Genomic DNA, 23,860 nt, shown 5'->3' on the forward strand with positions numbered 1-23,860 from the left:
ACATATTCAACAATTCTTGTTTAATGTGGCAAGGACATATACTAATGATAAAAAGGCCCTGACGAGCGACACTTTAAGAAGCAGCTGCGAGGTCGTATAGAAGCATAAAGTTGTATAAACTGTATTGTTCCACCACTTAGATGCCACATCGAATCATTAGTGACTCCGCCATCAATGATTTGTACTAAATACGTAAATGAAGCGGACTTCCTATAGAGGCAAATCGGTATTATATATTTACTTGCCTTTCTTTCCCTAGAAGTGATCCCCCGAACATTGGCCGTTAAGCGTAGCTTAAAATTCTATATTATTTTTATTTAAAAAAAGAAACTGTGGAGCTTACTCTCATAGCAACAATACAGGTTCATCCGAGGTAATTGGTGTGTGTCCAGAATTGACCGTACACAGCTCTTTACATGTCAGCTGTTACAAGGCCGAAGGTCCTCAGCAGCAGGACTAACGGTAAGAAACTGTCATGTTGAGATGATTAGTTAAATCCAAGTGAATAGATTAAAAGCTGAAGTATGAAGCTGAAGTACAGTAGGAAGTATTCAAATGAAGGAGCCCTCAAAGCTGCTACTCAAGCTTTATGAAAACATTCTAAATTCTGACTTGGAATTAGCAAAATTATGGTTTATTTACTGCATTGAGGGAGTGCAATCTAAAGAACCCTGCCAAAAATACACGAGTTATTAACTTGCACTATTCATTGCCGGTACTTTTCAAGGTAAGGCGTTTAATGTAAGCTTGTTTAGATGGCTTAACGTTAATCAGATTAATAATTTCTACAGCGCATCTTCAAGTTGTTATTTACCACCGTTGATTCCGGATCGGGTTCGGTGTAAGTGCCAGTTTTACTGCTGTTAGCCATAAATACAATGTCTTTTGGTGGCCTCCCTAAGTATTGTAAGTGTGACAAAATGACTGGACAGAATGCCTTTGCCCTAGATCTTTTGTTTGTATGGCCATTACCGCAGATCATATTTTTTTAAACCTTCAAGAAAACCGAAATTGCGTCCGTTACAAAGGAAAGCACGTCACACGGCCTTTGAACCAGTGAGCTATTAAATAAGGTGAAAACGTTATTTGATTTCTAATCTTAATTACTCTGTGTATAGAATACATTCACAAAATGGCCCCACAAAGTGCAGCATATTATGAATAATAAATATTCTTTCTTATCTTCAAAATTTGTTTAATTGAAATTAAGGAGCCAATAAAATTTCAATGAGTTGGAAATTTTCTAGTTAGTGTTGTTGGAGTGGGGTTGAAATTTTCTTCGATATATATCTAGATCACAATGTGCTATAGTTCAGATAACGGAAAATCCACCAATGATGAGTATAATGTATATGGCGAGTATAAGCGATTTAACGGTTCTCAGATCGCTTTTAGTCGTTTCCGTGGTTCATCTGTCCCATTTGTTATTCTATATTAGGAGGGGCTTGCATACCATACATGAAATGACCAAACGGCGAAGAATTTCCATTTTTATTAGGCAACTCATGATATGGGTATAACTAAGCAAGTAAGTATGCTTGCAGTTATATATATATATATATATATACGTATACATATATATACATATAAGCTTGAGATTTTCGAGTGCCTTTCGGAAGCATTATTTGAGTAAAAATCTTAGAGAACTTTTCAAACCGAGCTTGATGAGAAATATTTTAAAAAATCAACTTTAAATTATCGAGATATGGGGCCCAGCAGCGGTTAGCGGCATTGCGCGTAAAAAAATATTCCACAGTAACCCATATTTTTCACTTCACTCACAGGAGAAACGATCTGTTTCTCATAGTGTAATGGAAAGTATCGGTATTAATTCTTTACGTATGTTGAAATGAATAAATACGAACGTTTTTCCTCTAAATTTTCATCAGGTTGTGCTCTGTGCTACGCCCTCTACCGTGAAAAAGTAAGTAAATTTCGGTGATAGCTATACCGACTTCCGTGGAGTACATAATTGTTGGTACGAAATAACTTGTATTAATACAAAGCGAAAATAATCCAGCCAGAGCTACTGAAGGGCAACTAGTTCAGTAATTCACTCACGTAAATGATAAATCAGAGCAACGAATGTAAATTAGCTTTAGTACTCGATGGCATCGTATAAAAATCCAATGAAGCATCTAAATAAAGCTTCAAACAGATGTACGGCACTACACCATCGTGCCATTTGACGGCTGGCACCTATGTCAAAACCTGTGTGTGTGCGTGTTGGGACAAGAACCTATGCCACTGCAAACCTTTAACAATACCACGCGAATATGTTACCCACTAAATCTATTATACAACCTTGAAAATATTGCCTAGTTGATTTCCCGCTTGTATTAAAGACTACATAGGGCCATCCGGCTGCCACATACCCAAATGTATATAATGGTAATCGACATCGTCGATGTATCATATCCATGATGCTGCCAGCTACAGCCACTCATCCGCAATAACACTGATACATATATCTTTTAACACAAGCCAGGTGAGTAAAAATAAATGCGAGTAATAAATTAAGTAATAAAGATTTTTTGGGCTTTAAAATAAGATCGCTTAATAACTTTCGATGACTCTAAGTCTTAATGACTTTCTAGGGCTCAAAAGGTTCACGTAAGGCTGAAACTTTGCTTTTCTATTTGGAACCACTTTTTGTCAATAAAACTGATTTCGAAATGTAGCAGATTTTTTCTGTGATTATTTATTGATATCATAAAGAGTACTCGATATACCAATCGTTAGCATTTTATACCGATATAAAAAGCAATATATGTTTTCGAACGTACTGGAACCACCAATTCTGTTATTAATAGGGACCAGTTTCGAGCTTTTCATTCCTTCTAGCCATAATGAGAAGCTCTCTAGCAACCTTTGAAAACTCTAGTAGAATTCATGAAAATTCTTCCTAATTTGACCTACTATGGATCTTGAATCATCAATCTCTTGAGTACTAACAGCAAAGGCGGACTTTATACAGCAACAGGCTCACTTCTTCGATCGAAATTTGTATTCCTCACACAACCAGATATTTCCCGAAGTGATATCTGTCAAGTACGTTTTGCTAATCAATTCGAGTTGTTATCAGCAAAAGAAGCAGCGACGTCTATTGGGAAAAATTCTGTTTTGCTAAGCTTCGTCAACAATTTTGAAACATTCAGGCATAGAAAAGTACATCATTTTAGTTATTTTGTATTTAGTAGCGTCTGAAACCTGTTAGCACTAACGCATCTGGAATGGACTACTGCATCTGGCAGAATGTAAATTATTTTGTGTACAAAGCTGTGAAAAGATTTGAGCGTAATGTTAGAAAAACGTCATTGTGGTAGTTCTCACCCAAAACACATGATTTTGGGAAATCACTGGACCTCCTCTAAAAATGAAACAGGATATATATGTACTCAGTTCCTTAGTGTATTTCACTGATTGGTTTACCGCTCGTCGCATGATATACGAGTTATCTAGCATGACTAAAAAGAACGGTATATTAGGCTTGTTTGCTGATCCTTTATCTACAGCAGTCATGGTAACTAAATATATATATACATACATAATTTTGAAGGATAGATATTTAAGCCATTCCCATCAACTTGAAACGTAGTCTGTCTTTAACCACACCCATCCTACATCTACATTGGCAAGTCGAGAATATTCAAAAGTCATTATGAATGAAACTCCCAGTGATAAATATCTATTTCTTCTCAAAGAGATGTCCGGATTCTCTGCCTAATTTATTACAGTACTCTCATTGTATCGTTGATAGACAAGGTGAACCAAGCTGCAGTCAAGGTCCACAGAACGTAATGGAAAACAAAGAATTCGTTAACAGTTCATCCAAAGTCACTGATGATCGAGGTAAGTGTCGGTAACTTCATTACTAATGAAGCATTATGTACTCATTGCATATAATTTAAATAATAAACATTGGGATTTATCTACTCATACGATAGTCTGTGCTCCACTCTGAAGATCATTGGCACGTTTAACCTGTCAAAAGTGCACAAGTACCTATCTAGAGCTTTACTATCGAAATTAAAGCCCTTGTAATGGTTATCAGTCTAACATTTATTAATCATAAACATTCAGATAATTTCATAATCCCTAATGCAAGTAGCCAAGGAACATTTGCTCCAACATAATAATAAAAGATTCCAAATTCAGTGACATGTAATGCTGTTATAGAAAATACCGCCTTCACAAGTGGATCAGTGCAAATCAGCGTCTGGGTTTTAACACTGTAATCCCTGTTCATGTCGATGAGTCAAATTCTTGGTGAATTCATAGCGAGAAAATTGAAAAATTGTAAGTTTTCTTTACCAAACAACCACAATCATTATGAGGGGACAACAATACCCTTTGCAATATGTCAAGTTTTTCGGACACTAACGACCGTGTACCCTACTATGTATTCACCATAATAGTTATTCTATCTCTTAGAAATTTTCGGATCTGGCATTGGAGAATTTCCACAGAGAGTTCCTTTTTATTGTTAAATGTTATAAAAAAAAAATTGAGAAGCAGCAAGAAGCCGTGCCTTTGTGTCATCTGTATTCTATTCATGGAGCACCCGGGTGACTCTTACTTTTTGACTAAATACCATTAAGTAAAAAGTCTGAGTACGGTTAGATAATTGCATCTTATCTTCACGATTCAATATCTCGGACTGCTTCGGTAGTCTTTCACCTTCGTGCACTCCTGTCACCGGTACAACCCTCATTAGTACTTGAGTTCGAAACAGAGTCCTGTTCAGCGCACGTTTTTGGGCTTTACGTCCGGTGACTAACCCGCTGGGCATTATTTCGGCGGCTGGGTCCTACCATGAAACACATTATCTCTACTCCTGCAATTGGACCTAGACTACTCTGTGTTCCTAATTACATAGTTGTTTGCCTGCCAAATGTTGTCATGGGAACCAATTCATAAGGCAAAAATGAGCAGTGCGTTTATAGAGAAGAGAAAGCGGTTTTGAATGATAAGTAGGAGCAAGCCTCTCTAATGTCGGTTTAATTCGAATCGTACTTTCTTCTCTGTATATGCCTTCTGTGTACGTAATCTGATTCTGCAATGAACAGAATGTTAAGACGAGTTCGAGCTTCGCAGATGTTGATTTCATGTATAGAAGTGTACTTTCGACGTCTACTTTATTTCGGTTTTTGCCCAGGTCAAATAGCTGCCAAATTGGTACAGTAATTTGTACCGTATACAATCAAGACTTTATAACTGATTTGTGGACAATGACTGTTGAAAACTGATTTGTGGAATAAAAGAACGGCATCTTGGGGCTTGCAGATGCATCCAGCCCCGGTCGGTCATCTGAGGTCCACGAGGACCTACTGAAAACATTTCTGAAGGGGCTGGCAAACAATCCGTTAATTAAACAAAAAGATGAATTGCAGTTATATGATGGTCAATAAATACCGCAGATCTATATATCTTCTCCAAAATTAAGGCAAACCGAGTGAGCCTCAGAGATATACATGACTTCTCATCGCCTCATAGCATTTCGCCAAGCAACAAGCAGCCATAGCTTTCTACCCGAATTGTCACTGGGGGGCGAGAAGTGGCGTGTTTGACCCAGTCTAAAGTAGACGCATGGATTGGCAGGTCTGGCAATCCCAAAATTCAGACAGATCTCCATTTGTTGTTATGTTTGTTGGAACTGTTAAGGTTTTAAATGCTGGAAAATGGTTGAAAGGACAAGACGGGCAACAACAATTTGTATCAAGGGAAAAAGGCTTACAATAGAAAATACTTGATAGTCACCTTGCCACGACCATGCCAGGTCGCACATGGAAGAGTCAGCCTACAAAAGGTTGAGTGAGAAATTCTTCTGCATTCACCAGATTTTACTCCGAAGAATTATCACCTTCCGATTACCAGCAAATGTACATATATATTGATTGCAATTTTGATGAACGATCACACTGCAATATTGTTAAACATTACATTATTAACTTTTTGCACCATTCAGTTTCTGGCAGTGGGGATGAATAGGTCCGCTGTAAGGTAAATTTTGTTCTTGCTGTTTTTTGGGCATGTTACTTGACCTATAGTTTTTGTGCGTAATGTGCTTTTATTTTAGAATTATACGACCTTTCCAGATATATTTGTGTGTGTAATTGCCATTTTTACAGAAAATGGTTGGCCGTCTGGAAAAGGGTGTCGCACCAAGTCTGGCGTTCGTATCCACATAACTGCAGAGGATCTCTTTGCAAGAGACAATGCGGATATAAAAGCGAGTCATCAAAATGTTAAGTAGATATTTGTTTGGAGATATCTGTATGTAGAATAGTGAGTTAGCTAATATGGTGGTATATTAATGAAAAATGAGGCCACATTGTATAAATACGCAAATGCTTAAACGTGCTTTCAAGAAGCAGTAAGGATTTTGTCAGAGGAGTATTAGCAGCTTTTTTAAGGAAAGTGATCATTTGTCGTTTTGTCCTATACTAGGAAAAAAGTTTCCTTTCTACGATATGTTCTCGGTTCCATCCTGTAAAGTTGATGCCTGTCCTCGAGTGGCTTCCGCGCTATCAACTATCCTACTTCAAAGACGACCTCGTTGCGGCAATTATAGTTTTAATTATGCATGTCCCCCAGGGTACGTCCTCATGTAGTATTCTTTGTTCGATTGTACAGAGGGATAAGAACAACTAGCTTGAATAGGAAATGCATAGAGCTAGTATAAGCTCAGAACGGATTGATGTCACCATTTTTATGTAATTTAGGAAAACAGCTACGATGATTTCCTCATTCGTTTTCGCCTATTCATTTATTACAAGAATAATAAAAATTTGTATGTCTTACTCGACAAAGTAACTGTTATGCCATAGTTAGCGTATGTTATAATTATATAATGATGTAAGATTTAGCGCGGGTGAATAAGTCTGTCAAATTATAAATACTTTACCAAAAATTATAAAGAATATAAGCTTCAATAATACGTTCAATAGTACGTTAGTTTAACTTAAGGTGTTCCCGCTATCAGACACAGCGGGCGAGATTAGGTGGAAAATGCACCAATCCCGCTCGGTCTAGCAAGCTAGCAGCATAAATACGGTTCTGGTTGCGCTGACATAATCACCAAAGAACGCGAGTGTGTATATAAGTTTAAAACAGCAATTTCTAATAACAAATGGCGCCGCTATTAAAGGTCTTGCCTACGGTGAATTGGCTGGCGTTAGCGCGGTACAAGGACTCTACGTATCCACTTTTCCACCTCTAATCTATGCGCTTTTGGGAACTACACGGCACATCTCAATTGGTAAGTGGGTAAATAAATAGGACTTTTTGACCTTGGTTTTCTCAAAGTAAATTCCATCCGTTGGTAAGTTCGATAAAGCCAACAGCTAATTATGAGTTACTTCTGCACGTTGTGCGATTAGTTCCGATATCTAAACGCAACAAAGAAGCTGTTTTCATAAAAAGTATATTCTTCATTATGCGCAGAATCAGTAACTTCTTTAAAATTTTAGACAACCAATTAAGCCTCGATAGTGAGGGAACGTGGATCTTTTAATTCGAGCGGAATCAATATGTCTAGTTTTGTCAGTTTGATGTTTTAGGGCAGAAGCTTTCCAAGCTTAGATTATGAAAAAATTTGCGGCTTATTACCATTATAATTTCACAAATACTATGTGTGGTTAGTACAGTAGCACACTTGAAGCATAGACATCCCCTAGTTTTTCGAAATCGTAACGCAGTTGAACTTATATTTTTTATGACCGTAGGGACATTTGCGGTTGTAGCCCTTCTAGTTCGCAGCGCAACATCTGAAATATCTGACACGCTTATCTACGATCAGTTTGATAACCAAACTTATGTTTCGGATCTATTCACCAGAGGCCAGGTAGCGACAACTCTGTCAGCGGTCGTAGGAATTCTTCAGGTTGGTACTGCTAAGCTATACATCCACATATGTAATCGGAAAGAAAGCTCCCGCGTTCTCCTCAAAAAAATTCTGGCTCACTTTCGCTCACTTATAGTTTACTTCTAATATACCGGTGGTCAACGTTGCAATGGTATTGTGTTGTGAGAATTTCAACTTAAGAAGCTCGTCAAAAATAGATATTCCATGTGATATATTCCCAAAAAGTGTATTTCCCCCTTTATGTACTGTGCATTTCGTCGAGACCGAAACGCTCCCGAAACAGTCCGAGGCATCTGCTTTGTGCCTGGCAGCAACATTTCAATTAAAAGAATTGTTTAGGAGTGGTTTACCAAATTTTTGCAAATACTCGGGATCGAGTGGACGTTTTCGCTTTGGCCGACCATCTGAAGGCATTTTTGAATGAAGATAACCAACGAGTTGGGAGTTAACCGAAAAGATAGGGTACGGTTAGCTACCCCAAGTCACTTGGGTTAACTCACATACTTGGAGCTTGGGTACGCCATGAACTCTAAATCCGACAAGGGATTACGGCTTAACGCTGTACCTAAACATCTCACCTGAAATAAAGCGTCATACGGCCACAAAATCTTTTCAGAGAATTGTCATCGGTAAGGAGAAGTACTGTCGACATGAAATAGAGATTGACCTGAGTGTGTCCAGTGATGGGGGACATAATAATTATATGTCCCCCATCACTGGACACACTCTCTCTGAGAAAAAAAGAAAATGTGACGTTTCCTATTTACTAAAAAACCGCGAAAACTTCTTTTCCAATCCAATAAATAAGCAAAAGTTGTAAGAATAAATTTTATTACTTATACTTTTATGTCTGTATAAAGAATAATGCTTACAGTTTATTCTCAACAAAAACCGTGAGACGATCTGAATATATATGCCTTCGACGGCACCTTGCTCCACCGATATTCATTTAGAGATCGTGAAACAAACAATTAACTTACTTTTATTTGGCTCACTATAACTCATATGAGATGAACTTTTGTACAACGAATGGAAAAATCTTATTAGCTAATGAGGATAGCTATCGTTTTGTAGAACAAACAGATATCACAGGGTCAGTAGCATAACATCAGTGTCATCAACACTAACATACTTATCTATCATTGTCAAGAGGCATCATACTTCTGTAGACAACTAAAGCCCACAAACAGTTAAGCGGCCTCATCAAAACTAATTTAAACGTATAACTGAGCTTGAACGTCATGCAGTGGGGCAGTTACATAAAGACTGTGCCATGCGTGTAGATCGTGGTATATAGGGTCAATACGAAGTCTTCGGGTGTACATGAAATTGGATTTTTCCTTTTAACCCAAATACTTAACATGCTATTTACATGGACCGCGTCTACTTTATAATGCAATCAGCTACAAGTGGTTGAAAGGTAGTAATTTGTTGCCCAATACTGCGTGCTGCGCAAAGAAAGTGTTTCAAAAAGTACGACATATAATACTAGTTTGGTAATAAGTGTGTTATGTTCAGTTAACAGTACAAAATCCTGTTGAATGTGAAATAACAAAACTAAATTTCTTTATGTACTGCTTCCTTTTTAGAGACGTTGTTTGCAGCAGGGTTCATTTTTACAACAAGTGGAGCCGCATCTACTTTGGGCGAATACTCTTCTTTTTTTTCTTCTAAGTTCGTGGATTTTTCATTCACATTATTATTTCTAACAACAACGCTATCTTCCCGTTTGTGTCGTTCTTGTGATTTCTTGTCTTTAGGTTCATCTTTATATATCTTGTCTTCTTGGGCTTTTTCGTTTTTCCCTGCGTTATTCTTCTTATTATATGCTTGTTTGTCTTGCTTAATGCTTTTATCAAGGTCTTTCATCAGTGCTGGTCCCTGATCTTTTTTCACCTCTGACAGTAGCGCTGGCTTCTCAACAGGAACAATCACCAACTTTTTTGAGTTTTCAGCTAATTTTTGAGGTATTAAGTCTCCAGGCGCAACTGCGCTTTCTGCTTGTCGAATCCGCACTAATGCAGGTGCTTCAAGTGGATAATTCTTTACTCCAAACACACCGAGCACAGGCTGTTCGTCTAGCGCTTGTTCTCTTGAGGGGATAACTATTTGATTTATCGAAGCTATTTCCTTCTCATTTATTTTTTGTGGATTTTGGGGAGAGTTCTTAGAAGACATATCAGGATTTTGTACTTCTCTAATTTTCATCTGGGGCTTTACTGGTATGGATATCGTCTCAACAAGACGAACTTCCTGACCGTGAATGTTTGCAGTTTGTTCACCAACTTCAGTAGCTAACTTAGTTTCAGCTGTTTTCGCTGGTGTATTTGCAGCGTTCTTTGCTTGTTCTTGTATTCGGTTGTTAAGGATTTTTAGGGGACCTTTGAACCCTAGGCGTTTTTTGTCTGCTCCATTAAGCCAAGGTTCCTCTTTCGGGGTATTAATGTTCCCTGCCCCAATGGCATCTTTCATTGTCTTATTGCCTATTTTATCAGCATCTTTTATATGTTTATCAATACGTTTCATTTTCTCCTCAAATAGTTCGACGAACTCGTTTTCCTTACTATGATTTGTCTTGATTTCCTTATGTAGTGCAATTTCCTGCTTGAGCTCCTTTTGGATGTCCTCGATCATCCTCTTTTGCTCTTGCTGTACTTCAGCTATTTTCTCGAGTAACTTAATCTCGTCCTTGTCCTTCTTGCCTCCTCGCACACGCAGTGAGTCCGGCGAAAACGATACACCCGTTTTCGGCGCATTCGAAGCTCCAGCTAACCTTGCAGTGTCAACAGCTAATGGAGGAGGCAATGATTGTTCCATAACTGTTTCTGCTTTAGTAACAGATTGCTTGCCATTCGCAATATTTATTTTGTCTACATTGACAGAAATGTCAGGTTTACTCAATGGTTTTATATCAAGCAGATCTGAAACGTAAACAATGTGTCCGGCCGGCTCTTCGTTTTTGTTACCAACGTGATGCTTGACCGTATCTAGCGGTCCTATTGTTTTGTTCGGGACTGTCCTGACCTCCCGAACTTCCTTTTGATGATCCGGAAATTCGATCCGTTTGTTTTCCTTTTCCACTAATGGAGCCTTCATCTCAGCTATGGTTTTTGACATAGTAGCTTTATCCTCCTGCTTTTGATTTTTCACGATAGGGGTAACAATGCCACCGGTTCTTGATTCTAAAGGAAAACCCTTGAGCATCTTGTGCATAGCATTGTCATGTATATTGACACCGTTCCCATTGTCATTTAACTCAACGGGGCTAAATGCTTCGGGTTGATGAAGGCGGTTTATCATGGAAAAGCTGCATAGGGCCATTATCACTAACCCCAAGAGGACGACAAACTGAAAATACAAACACAAAGAATGATTTGCTATTTCACCTGAATGTGTCTACTTTCAATCTAATTTAGGGCGGAAAAGCGTTGCTGTAAGTCTTTAAAAATATACGGAATAGCGCATATAAAATATTAATACCGCCAGTGCTACGAATAAAAGTCCGAAAATCGAGATATATTTTAGCATATATAATATTAAAGGGGCTTAATTGAATTCCAAATGCATACTCTGGTGTTAGGATGTGAAAATGTGATCGATACCTGTGCCATAAGTCCTTCAAGTGCATTTGTTTGATTCGTGCCATTGGCAGCCCCAAGGAATATCCGAGCTGGTGCCACCAAACACACCACACATCCAATCGTTGCCCCAGTGATTCCAAGGAAGAGTTCAATTCGAGGAATAAGTAGGGCAGCCCCCAAAGTCGATGTCAGTAGCACGAACGTCAATAATTTGAAGCGATTCTCCGGAATGAAGTCGTGTAGTGAAGATGACACTTCGTGGAGCTTTGCATTCTAAATATATTCAGGCATAAAATATTGGGAATATCAAAATCAATAGGCAGGCCGATGAAAAAATCGACGATCGCTTTTACAAAAAAAATCCTAATTAAGAAGCAAAAACCTGTATGTTATGTAGTGTCTGTCGGCGCAGATACTGGTAACCAATGTCGACTTAGCATATTAGTCTTAATCATTAACGATTCTATCGGCGTCAGCTTTAGCCGCTTAGTGTCTCAGAGTATTCTAAAAATAAATTATATGTGAGAACACCCGTACCTGATAAACTTCTCTTGATCTTGTGCATTGCAGTAATATCATTGCAGCGATACACAGCAAAAAAAATCGCAGCAATGAAATCACGCGTTCTTTTAATAATCGTGCTATTGCAATATTATAAACGAGACTCTATGCAGAAAACATGAAAGTATACACACATTTTACAGAATATCAATATATTTTTACCCTTCGATAAATGACAGAATGCAATGAGGTGCGGCAGGGAAATAAGCACAACGGAAAGGACATGATGAGTGAAGCGACAAAACCCAGTTTGAACATCCATGACATCCAAGAGTCGTCTAGTAATAAAAGTGAGTTTCCCGGCAGAGGTGCATCTCTTTGGTATTGACCAATGTACCCGCAGAACCCAACGACTGCGTACACGGTTAAGCATGTATGCATAGCTGATGAGACCGTTCTATCAAGAACACGCATTTGAGGTACATCAATGGCGCCGAGGTCGAACACTTCGAACACCTGGGGTTGACCTATTACAAATAATGGTCAGAAACATCAATTACTTAGTGATGATTAATAATACATGAGTTAAACTGAACGGAGCGTATTTAGATCCAATTCGACAAAAAAAAAAAGCAAAAGCAGGTTAATAGTTGCTACATAAGGGAACCTAGTTGGAACGAGGGTGCAGAACTACGTATACAGCTTTTCAACATAATTGTTATATAAAATATGCTATGCAACACCTATATGTCCGATATCTAATCTAAGCTTCTTACTTGACTTTGTTCTAACATAATTCTTAGACTTACCCGCAAGCGCCATTGCGAATATTGGAAGGATAGCAAGTAGATTGTCTGTATTCCACCAAACGACCCGGTGAAACCAGCTGCCATTTAGAAGGGCTGGCAATGAATCAAAGAACATTTTTATAGCAAGAAACACATAAAACAGCATCGAAATCAACGAGAACGATGTGAGTGACTCTGTGTTCCGACGAAGTGATAAAGGAAGAGCCACAAAGAAGGCGAGAAACACCATCAGATACACTCGTGACTCCTGAAAAACAGGAAAAAAGTCCCACAAACGAGTTCATTGACAACTTAGGCTCAATACTAAATTAAGCTTCAAGCGCAACGCGCATGAAAGGCCTAATTTCATTTGTACTCGTTCACTATTCGTAACATCAATATTTCTTCATAACTCGTACCTGCGCAACGCCTGAGCTTAACAGAGCAGGCAGAAGATCTCCGGCAACTACGAATAACGCCACACATCCCCCGAGCAGAAAGCAGATCAATCCCAGTTCAATGAGCAGTTTACCATTATAGCCGAGAGTCTGATACGCGAGGTACTCCAATTTTCTCCTACGTGTTAGCATCGCCGCCTGCATTTATAAGTGCCATTTTGAATGCCAAAATGAATCGGATCGTGTTGAAAAAAATTCTGCTAAGCTACTGTGCATGCATAACCGTAATTAGTTAATAACAAATTTTGACCAAAGAGGTACACGCATACATTTACACGGTTCACCGAAAGGCAAAGGTTACAAAGCAACCTTCAAAAACAGTGTATCTTTCAAATAGGCAAATTATCATTCATCTCTATTATCTCATATACATGGTATTTACATTAAATCTTTGTGAGAAATGCCAAAACCGGCTTCCCCGAAAGCTCTAATAAAAGCGCCAACTCGCATGATCTGTTGTGAGCTTCAGTTGAAATACCTTGAGCAGCAAATGACAGGCGTATTTGTTGATGAATGTGGAGAGTGCAAGGACAACGCAGGACAAGAGGATACCGCATTGTTGAAAACAATATGGCATAGTAAGCAGGGACACTCCTATGATGGAATTAGATAGATTAATAAGGCTGCTTAGGGACGACGGCATGCTCGCTGATGATTGCTGCGTGCAGACTTCTACCAAATCGGAATCTAGTAGATGAAGTAATTGAAACAACAAAAAAGCGAACAGGAAAATTAATTATAAAGCGACGTACTGAAATGATTACTTTCAATGCATGACTTGACTGTAATACTGCGGTATTGCGAATGCGTTGTTTTGCTAAAGAGAACGAGCTCATCAACTCCGAATTTATCAACAGGTAATTCTGTACTTTTCTATCCTGTGTGATCTATGCCTACAAAGCTAGTCTCCAAAAAATATTCGATCTCTTCAACGAAAAACCTAGAGATTTGATTACGTGATGGCTGAAACTGTCTTCACAGAAGGCTCAATAAATGGTCATCTGGTGGCATAGGCGGTGTTCTTGTGTCCTTTTTTTGACGAAAAAATAATGCTCACACTAAACGTTAACCGCAGGCAGTGTGCGAAATTGTACGTTTCGCTTCACATGTTTATATGTTGGCGCCATATCCTACATGTTCATCTCATGCCTGTATTAATATGTCGCTGAAAAATAATCAGTAATGCCTAAACCAGAAAGGCAGGACGTATAAACGGAAGTAATATCTATTACCATTCCTGGTGAACCCTGTCAATGACCGTAGAATAATCTGACGATTTAGGAGCGTATCCGATTCAACGTCTTGTTTTTCTGTAGAACTCTTTTCGGTTGCGCTTGTCGGGAATGGCGCAAAACAATCTTCGGCAGTTTCCGTGCACACTTTACTGGCAGCCGCCATTTCTTTACTTCTGATTTTTATTAGATTCTAACTGTGGTTGTTGCTTAAGCATGTGTGAAGAAGAGTTTAGCCTTTCCACCTTCAACCGCTACTGATTATCATCACCACAATGTGTCAAAGCATTTCGCATACATTACGTGAAATGTAATTGGACTGGAAATTGCTTCCTAGGGAACGCCAATAGGTCTGTGTCATATATTACAAATCTCGCTGATGTTGCCATTATCCCAATGATTCAATCATAGACACGTACAGTGTACATCGCAAGCTAACGTATCAATTCCGCGTCGCGCAGTATCTGCAAAAATATATATGCGTACACTGGCGAATACAGACACACGTAACGCAAAACCATAATATACAAACACGCATATACATACGTGCACGCACGCACTGCTTTCATAAGTCTGATTAACAATAGCGCACCTTGTAGAAACAATGTCTTGCTGCTACTGATACTATTGTTTCAATGTTGTTGCTTTATACATCCGGGCTAGCACAGAATTAGGTCATTTTATGCAAGTGAATAAAAGTAAATCACGGCAAACCTCCTGGAAAATAATTACTTTCGAGTTGTCTATATAAAATGTTTTTGATGCCGCCAAGTAAGAAGCAAAATGATGACAAATTACAACTTCAATTTCCTGTAAATAACTATTGCTTTCGCTTCATGTGGTTAAGTTTCACTGTCCATAGCACAGTAGATCATTACTACGATGACTGACGCTTACTGGGTCTAAAATGACCACTTTACGATATTTGTTTTCACACTTTGGAGTCGTACATTTTCCTTCTGTAAGAATAAAACATTTTCTAAGTTCCCGTCCGCTAGGTTTTCACGCCTTCACAACTTCCTGATGGAATCATTTTGCCACGTTATATAATTTATAGATTTTACGATTTATCACAGATTCATTAGACGACGTCGTGTGTTGCCATTTGGCTCATTATTTAATATCGATATAAACATTTTTCACAACGAACTTGCAACCTATAATCGACACATTTAATCGCCATACGTAATGCCGAACAATTCAAGGCCAGAGACCACCTGCTAAATTCACATGCGTTTTTACCTTACCAAATCTCAGAAACTTAGCAAAATCCTTATAAGTAGCTTGTAGACATGTGCATGTATGCGTATCAATAGTTTCGCTCTGAAGGTAGTTTTATGAAAATCAAACTAGCAATCATAGCTCAGATAGGAACTACAATATTTCGTCAATCGTTCAATTGTACTTATGGATCTTTAATTTCAATTAAATGGTTTTTACCTGTACGATGTTTTCTAGTTGTAACGAATGACGCTTAATTTATTAGAATTATATCTTAGCCATAACGTAACTAACATCAACCAAATTTCGTCGATACAAATATCCGCGAAATGTATACAAAATATTTACATAAAACCTTCATGTTCTTGCCTGGAGTTCAAACTACCTAGTGCTAACTCGTAAGTCAAATGAGTCCGATTCTTGTTTTATTATCACGTTTAGAAGTGGTGCGTCAGCAATCACGTGTAAACTTGTCTTCAACTGATTTTCCCCAACCAGATTTTGCTAGGACAAAATGTTTCAGCTATACATTAGTTAATCAAACGATTTTTTGGTAGTAACATGAAAAATGTATCTCGGGAAAATAACAACAAAAAGTAATGTTTTTATAGCAATTATCTGACGGCAAGATTGCTTTTAATATCTGTGCCCTAGCTATTGCGGTAAAGATACATGGTTGCAGCACCGTAGTCACTGCGCGATGACTGTATAGGACTGGCGTCATTTTCCAGTGTTAAAGAATTTTACTCTATAATGTAACTACGTTGTTTAGTAAAAAGCGTAAAACAAAATCTATAACTTACTATATATTTTTTTAATATTACTAATTAATTCAAATGATGGCTTGGTAATAATGCGCTCTGGCCGTCCTATATAACGTTATGTTTCCGACCACAATTTTCCTGTTGAATTGGCCGTTGCCTTAAGTAAAAATATTTGATTGGTAACTATATATTACTTAAATAAAATATTTTTTTTTCTATCCTATTCTTTGAGATTTATTCCAATGTAAATGCATATTCATATAAAAAAATTGATTCCAAAAAATGCGATCATGACACAAAAGTTATTATAATATAGAGACATATTTACATCATACATATAACCCAATACGTTGACGTCCACCATAAACTGTCGCTCAAACGTTTTGATGGACATGAGCTTCTCTTACACATCTTTTCATGAGTTTTAATCAACACAATAATTACCTTAATCGAATATATTTGTTTTATCTGATAGTCAGTCATTCTTTGTTCCATCTACCATAATTACTTTTGCTTTCCGGCAAAATGATACTTCTTTTGCAGTTCGTCTGAATCGGCCCAAATGGAGCAAACAGATGAGTTTATATGTTAGATCTTTTCCGGTAAACCTTACTGTTATAGCAATGGGTGCCTCCATTTAGCGCACATGGCGCAATCGAATCCTGATCACGCAAAGCCTTTCAATATTAGATATCTTTATATACGTTATTAATAAAAATAAACACCAAGTAAACCACTGACTCTGATTCAAACGTGCATTTCCTCAAATGCCATCAAACCCACAATGTAGTTTTATGCAGCGAATGGTGGCAATATATCTAGTCGGAAATTCTAGGAGCCCTAGTCGAGCAACTGTTTTACATAGTAAGTAAATAAGTCGCAATCATACTTTTTTTTCAGAATTTCTTTCGTAAAATCCATGGTTCATGATGCTTTGCGTTTCTCATTTCAGAATTAATGATTGTACAATTTAACCTGTGTTCTTCCTTTGTTCTTCGAGAAAAAATCATTCTTAGAACACATTACGTGCCACATCTACGAGTAGTATGTGTTTGAAACACGAACTTTCACTGGCTCACTTATATTGATTCCAGTTTGTTGTTAAACCTGTACAAATATTTGATGAAGCCGTGAATTTATTTGGCATTACTCGTAATACAAAACAAAGTCCAGTAAACTTGAATAAGAAAAGCATTACAACATCAGCTAAAAAAAATTGTTGTAAACACAGCCTATTCATCAGCCTATTGAATCAGCCTATTCAAGTTGCGAACTGACCGTACTTGAAAATCTTACCCTTTTACCGCGAACCTATGACGAGTTGCACAAAAGCCTTCACATAATAGAAACGTTCCTCAGTATATCTAAGGATGCAAACATCACCATGTTTTCACTATTTTCACTGGCTTCTAGACTGGTGGAAAATTTTGGTTTAACTTAGGTGTCGTAAAGGCTTTAATCGAAAGCCAACTCCAACCTAGCTCCGTACCAATGAATTTAAAAACCTGACGGTACACCGTTATAATAACCTTCTGTATCACCACAAGTCACATGTTATTGCAGAAGCCAGTTAACGAATTGATTCGCATAGCAGTGACGTTCTTACTATAGTGCTAAAAATTATTTCACTATATCAATAGTTGGAAGATCATTTACAGACCGATCAACAATCAGCTGAGAGCACTACGGTATAAACAGCTATCCTGGACTTCGTGTGTCGTCTGCTAAGTAACAACAACAATAACATTGACCGACGCCATTGTTCGGTTACGTCGTCATCGTCATTCTGTATTCCACGTGTGCCATTTCGGCGGCTTATCCTAGTTGTATTTTCACGCATACATGTTCTAGAACGAACTTCCTACCAGCTAACAGGATTTGTGGCTGCCTCCGACGTACTGGACTGAGGTACACCAACGGTGTGCAATGAAATCGTGATCTGGGTGTGAATGTTCAAAAACCCTCTCACTCTGGTAGTATCAAGAAATTATTACTCTACAATGCATTGAAACAATGTGTTCCATTGTTCGCGTTTGCTAGGAGGATCAAGCCTTTTTACGATGCCCATGTAAACCGTTTTGGCTGCTTGCGTTTCATATGAAGCTTTCACGTTAGATGCGCGAAACTGATTTGCCACTCATACCACACAGACTAATTGGAAACTTAACAGTTTGAACCCGGATCACTCTGAAAAGATGCAATTCGCTTAGTTGAGAGAAAGACAGAAGAACCAAGTATAACTAAAACCATGTCTGATCCTTGGTCACGTCGGCAAAATCCAATAAAAGTACCGAAGTTGTCATTTAACCAGCGTTTTGGATGTTATTTTCCCATTGCTGGTGTAATCCTTGGCGTTTCTATATTTTATTCTCGCTTAATCTATGACCTGGCATTTCGAAGATGGTTTCAACCTGATACAATTTCGTATATTAACCTCGATACGACGAAGCTTGGTTTGGGTAGAATCGCCAACGAGGAAGAAAATACACACCCCCAGGAGTTTGCGATACAACACGAAAACCGGGTACGAAAGAAGAAAGAACAACTCATGAACCTGTAATGGAGGATACTGCATATGTAGTTAGAAGAATCGTCGAGTGTAATTTTGAAAATATTAAATTCTGCTGATGCTGCGTTGTTGTGTTGAAGCGTGAGCGCAAAACAATTACATGTACAAACGTAGTACATTATTATTAATATGCACTGCACTTTTCAGAAGTTAACAACTTCTGCAAAAGAAAGACACATGCGATACTGATGCTATTGGCAATTGAAAGGACAGCATTTTTGGTTAATATAATTATATAGAAGCCTGAATTTAGACTCAAGCGAGTTTAAACGTGGTGTTAGATTTTTACGAATCAAGGAAATGCAATTCAGGATGTTTGTAGCAAATAAACGAATATTCCATACAGTAGTATGTGTTCTCTTTTTATAAACGGTGAAGCTAACAGGTTATCTCATAAACGTTTCCTATTAGAGAACAATATTTTGTAAAAAAAAATGAGTGAAGGTCACTTATTTAATTACAAGACATGTCCTAAACGTCTTTTGCATGGTCTGTGTCACTATGAAACTCACCCTAATCAGGGAGCAAAGTTTTCTTTACTGCTTTGCGCAGTCGATCTTGCAACAGTGAATAAAGGCGACAGTGTATATTACCATAGTTGCCAGATCATTCACGATGCCAACAAGATTTTAGATTCTGCTTGAAGCCGTGATTCTCAGCTGAACTACATGTTTCAACAAATCCTCAAGGGCGTTTACGTTCATTTAAAATACGGAAATCAATTTGAAGGGTGAACCCGGATAGTCGCTTGGAAAGTACTTGCTACTACTACTTGCTCCTAGTTGCTAGTCATATTATCAAGTTGCGTATTTTCGCACCGGTTTTCAACAAGCGCCATCCTCACACATGGAGATAATAGCTCGTACTTCTGGAAAGCATCGTAGTGACAATCCATTGTGTTTTTTGGAAGAAAACGGAGGCGTGTGTGTTACGGCATTTATGTACGTTATCGTACGTAAACGGTCACTACGTCAATTAGGGAACCCCTTGCTGTGGACCTATTAAATCAAATTATAAGATTTTAGTAAGCATATATTATATAAGCAAGAGTATAATCCCTATCATCAGATTATTACAGCCTCAAAGCACTTAAAATGGCCAAGATGTGTGTACGATATAAAAGATATACGAATGTGTTTACAACAACTATACAAATATTTATTGTGCCAAACATTTTTTCCGATTGCTTTTACTGTTAAGACACGCAGCCTTCGAATACCCTTTTCATATAACCGTTGGCATCATATTAGCATTTTCGATACAGTTGATTCATTTATTAGTTGTTGAAAGTATTTTTCACTTTATTGTGAGAAATACGTCCGCACGTTTGATTTAATTAGGCATGCTTAACTAGATTATGCATTATCTAACATCTGGTGTCTAGTAAGCCACTCAAAATAACTGTCGCATAACTAAAAACTTATATCGCTTATACATATCTATGAAATGGATACTACTAACGCATCAAGTTGATCAACATCTGCGGCCAATGGCGGAGGCGACGAGTAGTTGCTTGGTTCTTCAAATGGTCGTAGTTCGCTTTAATGAACTTATTTATTGTTGTTGCATGATGGTGATTTGGTGTTTTTCGATTACAGATTATCATGGGTTTGCTCGCATTGGGCAGTTTATCTGTCTTTTTCAGCGAACCAATGCTGTCTGGATTTGTTACTGGCGCCGCAATGCACGTTATTTCTGCTCAATTACGAGATCTACTCGACATCAAAGTTTCACGAAGAAAAGGAGCTTTCAAAGCTCTACTTGTATGTATTGCCATGATAACCAGTGACCAATAGGGATGTAGTGAAAAAAAAAAACCTTTTTTTACTTCACGTTAACTGTTGTTAAAAAAAACTGTGGTCCTTGTTTCTGCAGTTTGCTGTCATAGGAAAAAGCAAAGATATATCGACAACTGATGTCTAGCTGAAATGTATGTTATAGTAAGGCAAAACAATGGATTCATTTACAGCGACTGGCCAAATTGCTTTGTTAAAGAACTAGCACCGTATTACCAAAATATTATGACTAACATTATCCTTTAATATTATTACTTACTGGAACTTCCTTGGATTCTTAGTAAATGGGTAAAACTGATCGACTGGAAACCGTATTTGTTAAATCTGGGTGGAACGGATGCATGAAGCTTCTACTTGCTATCCGGACCCTATGTAAAGTATGCCAATATTGTAAAGGCAGTCAGATTGCTATACATGTACTTCTATCACGTTCGCTGTTGCTCATGCTACGGAACAAAAGCCAGAACAGTTGGTCTAAAACTAGATAAATGGATTGCTCAAGATAAACTACTTGCAGAAAAGCAATTTCTTTAAGAAAACGACGACTGTTTCTGTTTAATAATCCCTTCGACATTATAGTTTTTTACACTAGCTCAAATCACCAAATCATGCACTAATTCCCATGTTTATCAAAAATGGTCTAAACAGGTTAGCCGAAGCTCCAACGATGGGGAAGTGATCGCAGAACAACATGCGATCTATCGGTAACCATATATCGGTAGTAAACGACCGTGTCAACCGTTTTTTTAGATTATGGCCATGCAGGACCCAACTCACCAGCGATATTTCTTAATTGTCAAAGAAAACTTTACAAAAACGTTTTACCCTTTGAGATACCAGTTCATTCATTTACATTAAACAAACCACTAATTTTAGCGAATGTGGCTCATAAACAATTATTAGAGTCTCTACGATATTGTCGCGCACATAACGGAGCTCAATTGGATGACCGCACTATTTGGCATTTCGGCTATGCTGTTCATTTATCAGGGGCAGCTGCTTAACGAGCGTTTTAAAGCTAAGCTCTTCATGCCTCTCCCAATGGAACTCGTTACGGTACGTAGAGTGTTTTCTTCTATATTTACAAAATACTTCATACGTTTCGTCGCATCTTAGATTTTACTTAGTTCTTTTCATGTAAGATGGCGCTGCCGTTTAAGTCGCGCTGATTTGTGTAAATCGGAAATGCGCAGATTTCCTGAATCGTAAATCTCATCTTAAAATAGAAAAGTAGTGCCTTTGTTGTTACACTTTTGTATTAATAGAAAACTTTTCTTTTTCATGCTTTTGTGTGCTCTTCTTTTTATTTATAGTTAGTTCGAGCTTAGTTATCTCAGTGCCTACTGTCATGTAGGACGCAGTAGAAATTTCAAAATTGCTTCCAGTTGTAGAGTTGTAACACATGTAAGAATCATCATTTTATTTCAAAATTGTTTTGCAACACCTTTTTTCTTTTGTACAGGTCGTTGTTGCGACAATTCTTAGCTACTTCATTGGACTCCAAGAAAAGTATGGCTCGTCGATTATGGGCCATATTCCGACAGGGTGCGTGTATAGTGTTACAACGCACGATAATACCATATTCCTTTCTAGGTATCATTACTTAGATATTAACCGCATACAGCATATATATATATATTTCTGGGGTGCTCAACCTGTATGCAGAGCGTTGTGTATGCCTTCTCTAGTAAAACAAAAAAAAAGCCTTCCACTGACGATAGTGTCAGTAAAATCATGTGACACCATCGTGGGGGTTTGCCTGCATAAGACGGAGAGTGCATCATGAGCATACGAAGTGCATGCTTTCAAAGTAGATGCACTTCATATATCTATGTTCGAAAAGATATAATAAAAATTTTGACGTTACCTTTAGCTGGTTGTATAGGTTTGCTAGATTGCATCGAGGTGCGTATTGATCAAGGTGTAACGAATCAGTGTTTTAATTTCAGCGTGCCGCGGGTATCTCTTCCTGAAGTTTCTTTGTTCCCTCTAATGATTAAAGACGCTTTAATCATTGCATTCATTAGTTACGTGATCGCTCTATCGCTAGGAAAGACTTTTGGGAGGCGAAATCGTTACAACGTAGATGCTAATCAGGTAATGTAGGATTTCGTAAAATGAAAAGAAACATTCTGTTTTGAACGCAGTCATATACTATTTATTTAAATGCCTTGTAAATATGTTTATTAATACATTTTTAGAAATTTACAACTTTCCTTGGAAAGCACTAACTAGGTGTTGAACAGGTAATTATTTTGGTCAGCATGTGATTCTGCCAAGTCCGTAATTCCTTTCTTTGAAAAACGGTAATTATGTTTTCTGTATATTGTTCTATATGAATTTGTTGCACATGGTGCTATACTTGTATTATTACGAACAACTATTATGCATCAAAGGGGATAAATTAGTTAAAAATCGATTGACGTGTTACGACTTATACAATTCTAATCATAGCCTGACCACGGCTGTTCAATTTCCGTCATCACCTGTATTTTATCTGCGTAAAGTGTCTTATCAGTCGTTATAGCATGGAAGACGCGTCTGGTTGAACCAAAGCACCTACCACCGAAAAAAACATGGACCTTATGTCTATGTACGTTCATATGAAACAACATTAGAGAGAATTCCGGCTTCTTTTAGCGGAAAGATAAGGTTGATATAATTTTTTTAATATTAACTTATTATTATTAGTTAGACAAAGAAAATGACGTTCTCAATATAATTATATTTATATCAATCACAGGAGCTGGTGGCTATGGGTGGAGCCAACGTCTTCGGATCGTTTATTGACTGCTTCCCATGTGCCGCATCTTTGTCCCGAAGCTCAGTTCAGGAGAAAGCAGGCGGGAAAACTCAACTAACGACGATATTTTCGTCGATGTTTCTTTTTTTTACGATTCTTTTTGCGGGACCGCTTTTCTTCTATCTTCCAAAGGTCAGATCTTTTTTCATCAGTTGTTTTCTAACAAATATAGCTTTAATTCGTATGTCGATTCCATGTGTTCAGTTTCATCATCTTTTAAGTTTTGATCTAGACATCTTAATTACTCTATTCGATTCCTCTTTCAATTGGGTTTGAAGTA

At 37.8% G+C, this 23,860-nt stretch overlaps 3 protein-coding genes across 7 annotated transcripts in view; 2 read left to right on the forward strand and 1 right to left on the reverse strand.

Moving 5' to 3' along the window:
• The window catches only part of mEFG1 (mitochondrial translation elongation factor G 1), a 32,334-nt gene extending 26,086 nt beyond the window's left edge, over positions 1 to 6,248 (forward strand). Inside the window, exons 15-16 of the mRNA XM_022798722.2 lie at positions 3,738 to 3,852; positions 6,132 to 6,248. The gene's annotated coding sequence lies outside the window, so the exon portion shown is untranslated. The remainder of the gene's footprint in view (positions 1 to 3,737; positions 3,853 to 6,131) is intronic.
• Positions 6,149 to 23,860, forward strand: part of LOC111248384 (prestin-like) — a 50,954-nt gene continuing 33,242 nt past the window's right edge. Inside the window, exons 1-9 of the mRNA XM_086984318.1 lie at positions 6,149 to 6,252; positions 6,451 to 6,598; positions 7,151 to 7,261; positions 7,728 to 7,885; positions 20,580 to 20,744; positions 21,681 to 21,833; positions 22,240 to 22,322; positions 22,727 to 22,874; positions 23,521 to 23,712. Of these exons, the coding sequence (XP_086840444.1) occupies positions 6,502 to 6,598; positions 7,151 to 7,261; positions 7,728 to 7,885; positions 20,580 to 20,744; positions 21,681 to 21,833; positions 22,240 to 22,322; positions 22,727 to 22,874; positions 23,521 to 23,712 (1,107 nt within the window). The 5' untranslated portion in view covers positions 6,149 to 6,252; positions 6,451 to 6,501. The remainder of the gene's footprint in view (positions 6,253 to 6,450; positions 6,599 to 7,150; positions 7,262 to 7,727; positions 7,886 to 20,579; positions 20,745 to 21,680; positions 21,834 to 22,239; positions 22,323 to 22,726; positions 22,875 to 23,520; positions 23,713 to 23,860) is intronic.
• Positions 8,682 to 19,764, reverse strand: LOC111248383 (uncharacterized). Of its 5 annotated transcripts, none has more exons than XM_086984313.1 (7): positions 19,494 to 19,764; positions 13,674 to 13,882; positions 13,157 to 13,333; positions 12,759 to 13,005; positions 12,172 to 12,476; positions 11,470 to 11,721; positions 8,682 to 11,215 (listed from the first exon to the last, which is right to left on the reverse strand). In XM_086984313.1, the coding sequence occupies exons 2-7, from the start codon at positions 13,836 to 13,838 to the stop codon at positions 9,425 to 9,427; spliced, it is 2,937 nt and encodes a 978-aa protein (XP_086840439.1). In that variant the 5' UTR covers positions 13,839 to 13,882; positions 19,494 to 19,764; the 3' UTR covers positions 8,682 to 9,424. The 5 variants fall into 5 exon arrangements, with proteins under 5 accessions (XP_086840439.1, XP_086840438.1, XP_022656355.1 ...); XM_086984312.1 differs by lacking the exon at positions 19,494 to 19,764 and adding an exon at positions 18,073 to 19,346; XM_022800620.2 differs by lacking the exon at positions 19,494 to 19,764 and adding an exon at positions 17,709 to 19,346.

The sequence above is a fragment of the Varroa destructor genome, unplaced genomic scaffold (assembly GCF_002443255.2).
Source record: "Varroa destructor unplaced genomic scaffold, Vdes_3.0 BEIS01000003.1, whole genome shotgun sequence".
Classification (NCBI taxonomy): domain Eukaryota; kingdom Metazoa; phylum Arthropoda; class Arachnida; order Mesostigmata; family Varroidae; genus Varroa; species Varroa destructor.

What these genes read in the sequence shown, in the direction of transcription:
- LOC111248383 (XM_022800617.2), bottom strand. Translation starts at nt 14,593, where the DNA reads ATGGCGGCTGCCAGTAAAGTGTGCACGGAAACTGCCGAAGATTGTTTT. An exon ending in GACAGGGTTCACCAGGAATG is followed by an intron (nt 13,883 to 14,427) that starts GTAATAGATATT and finishes TTCATCTACTAG; the next exon opens with ATTCCGATTTGGTAGAAGTC. An exon ending in TAAGCTCAGGCGTTGCGCAG is followed by an intron (nt 13,006 to 13,156) that starts GTACGAGTTATG and finishes CCTGTTTTTCAG; the next exon opens with GAGTCACGAGTGTATCTGAT.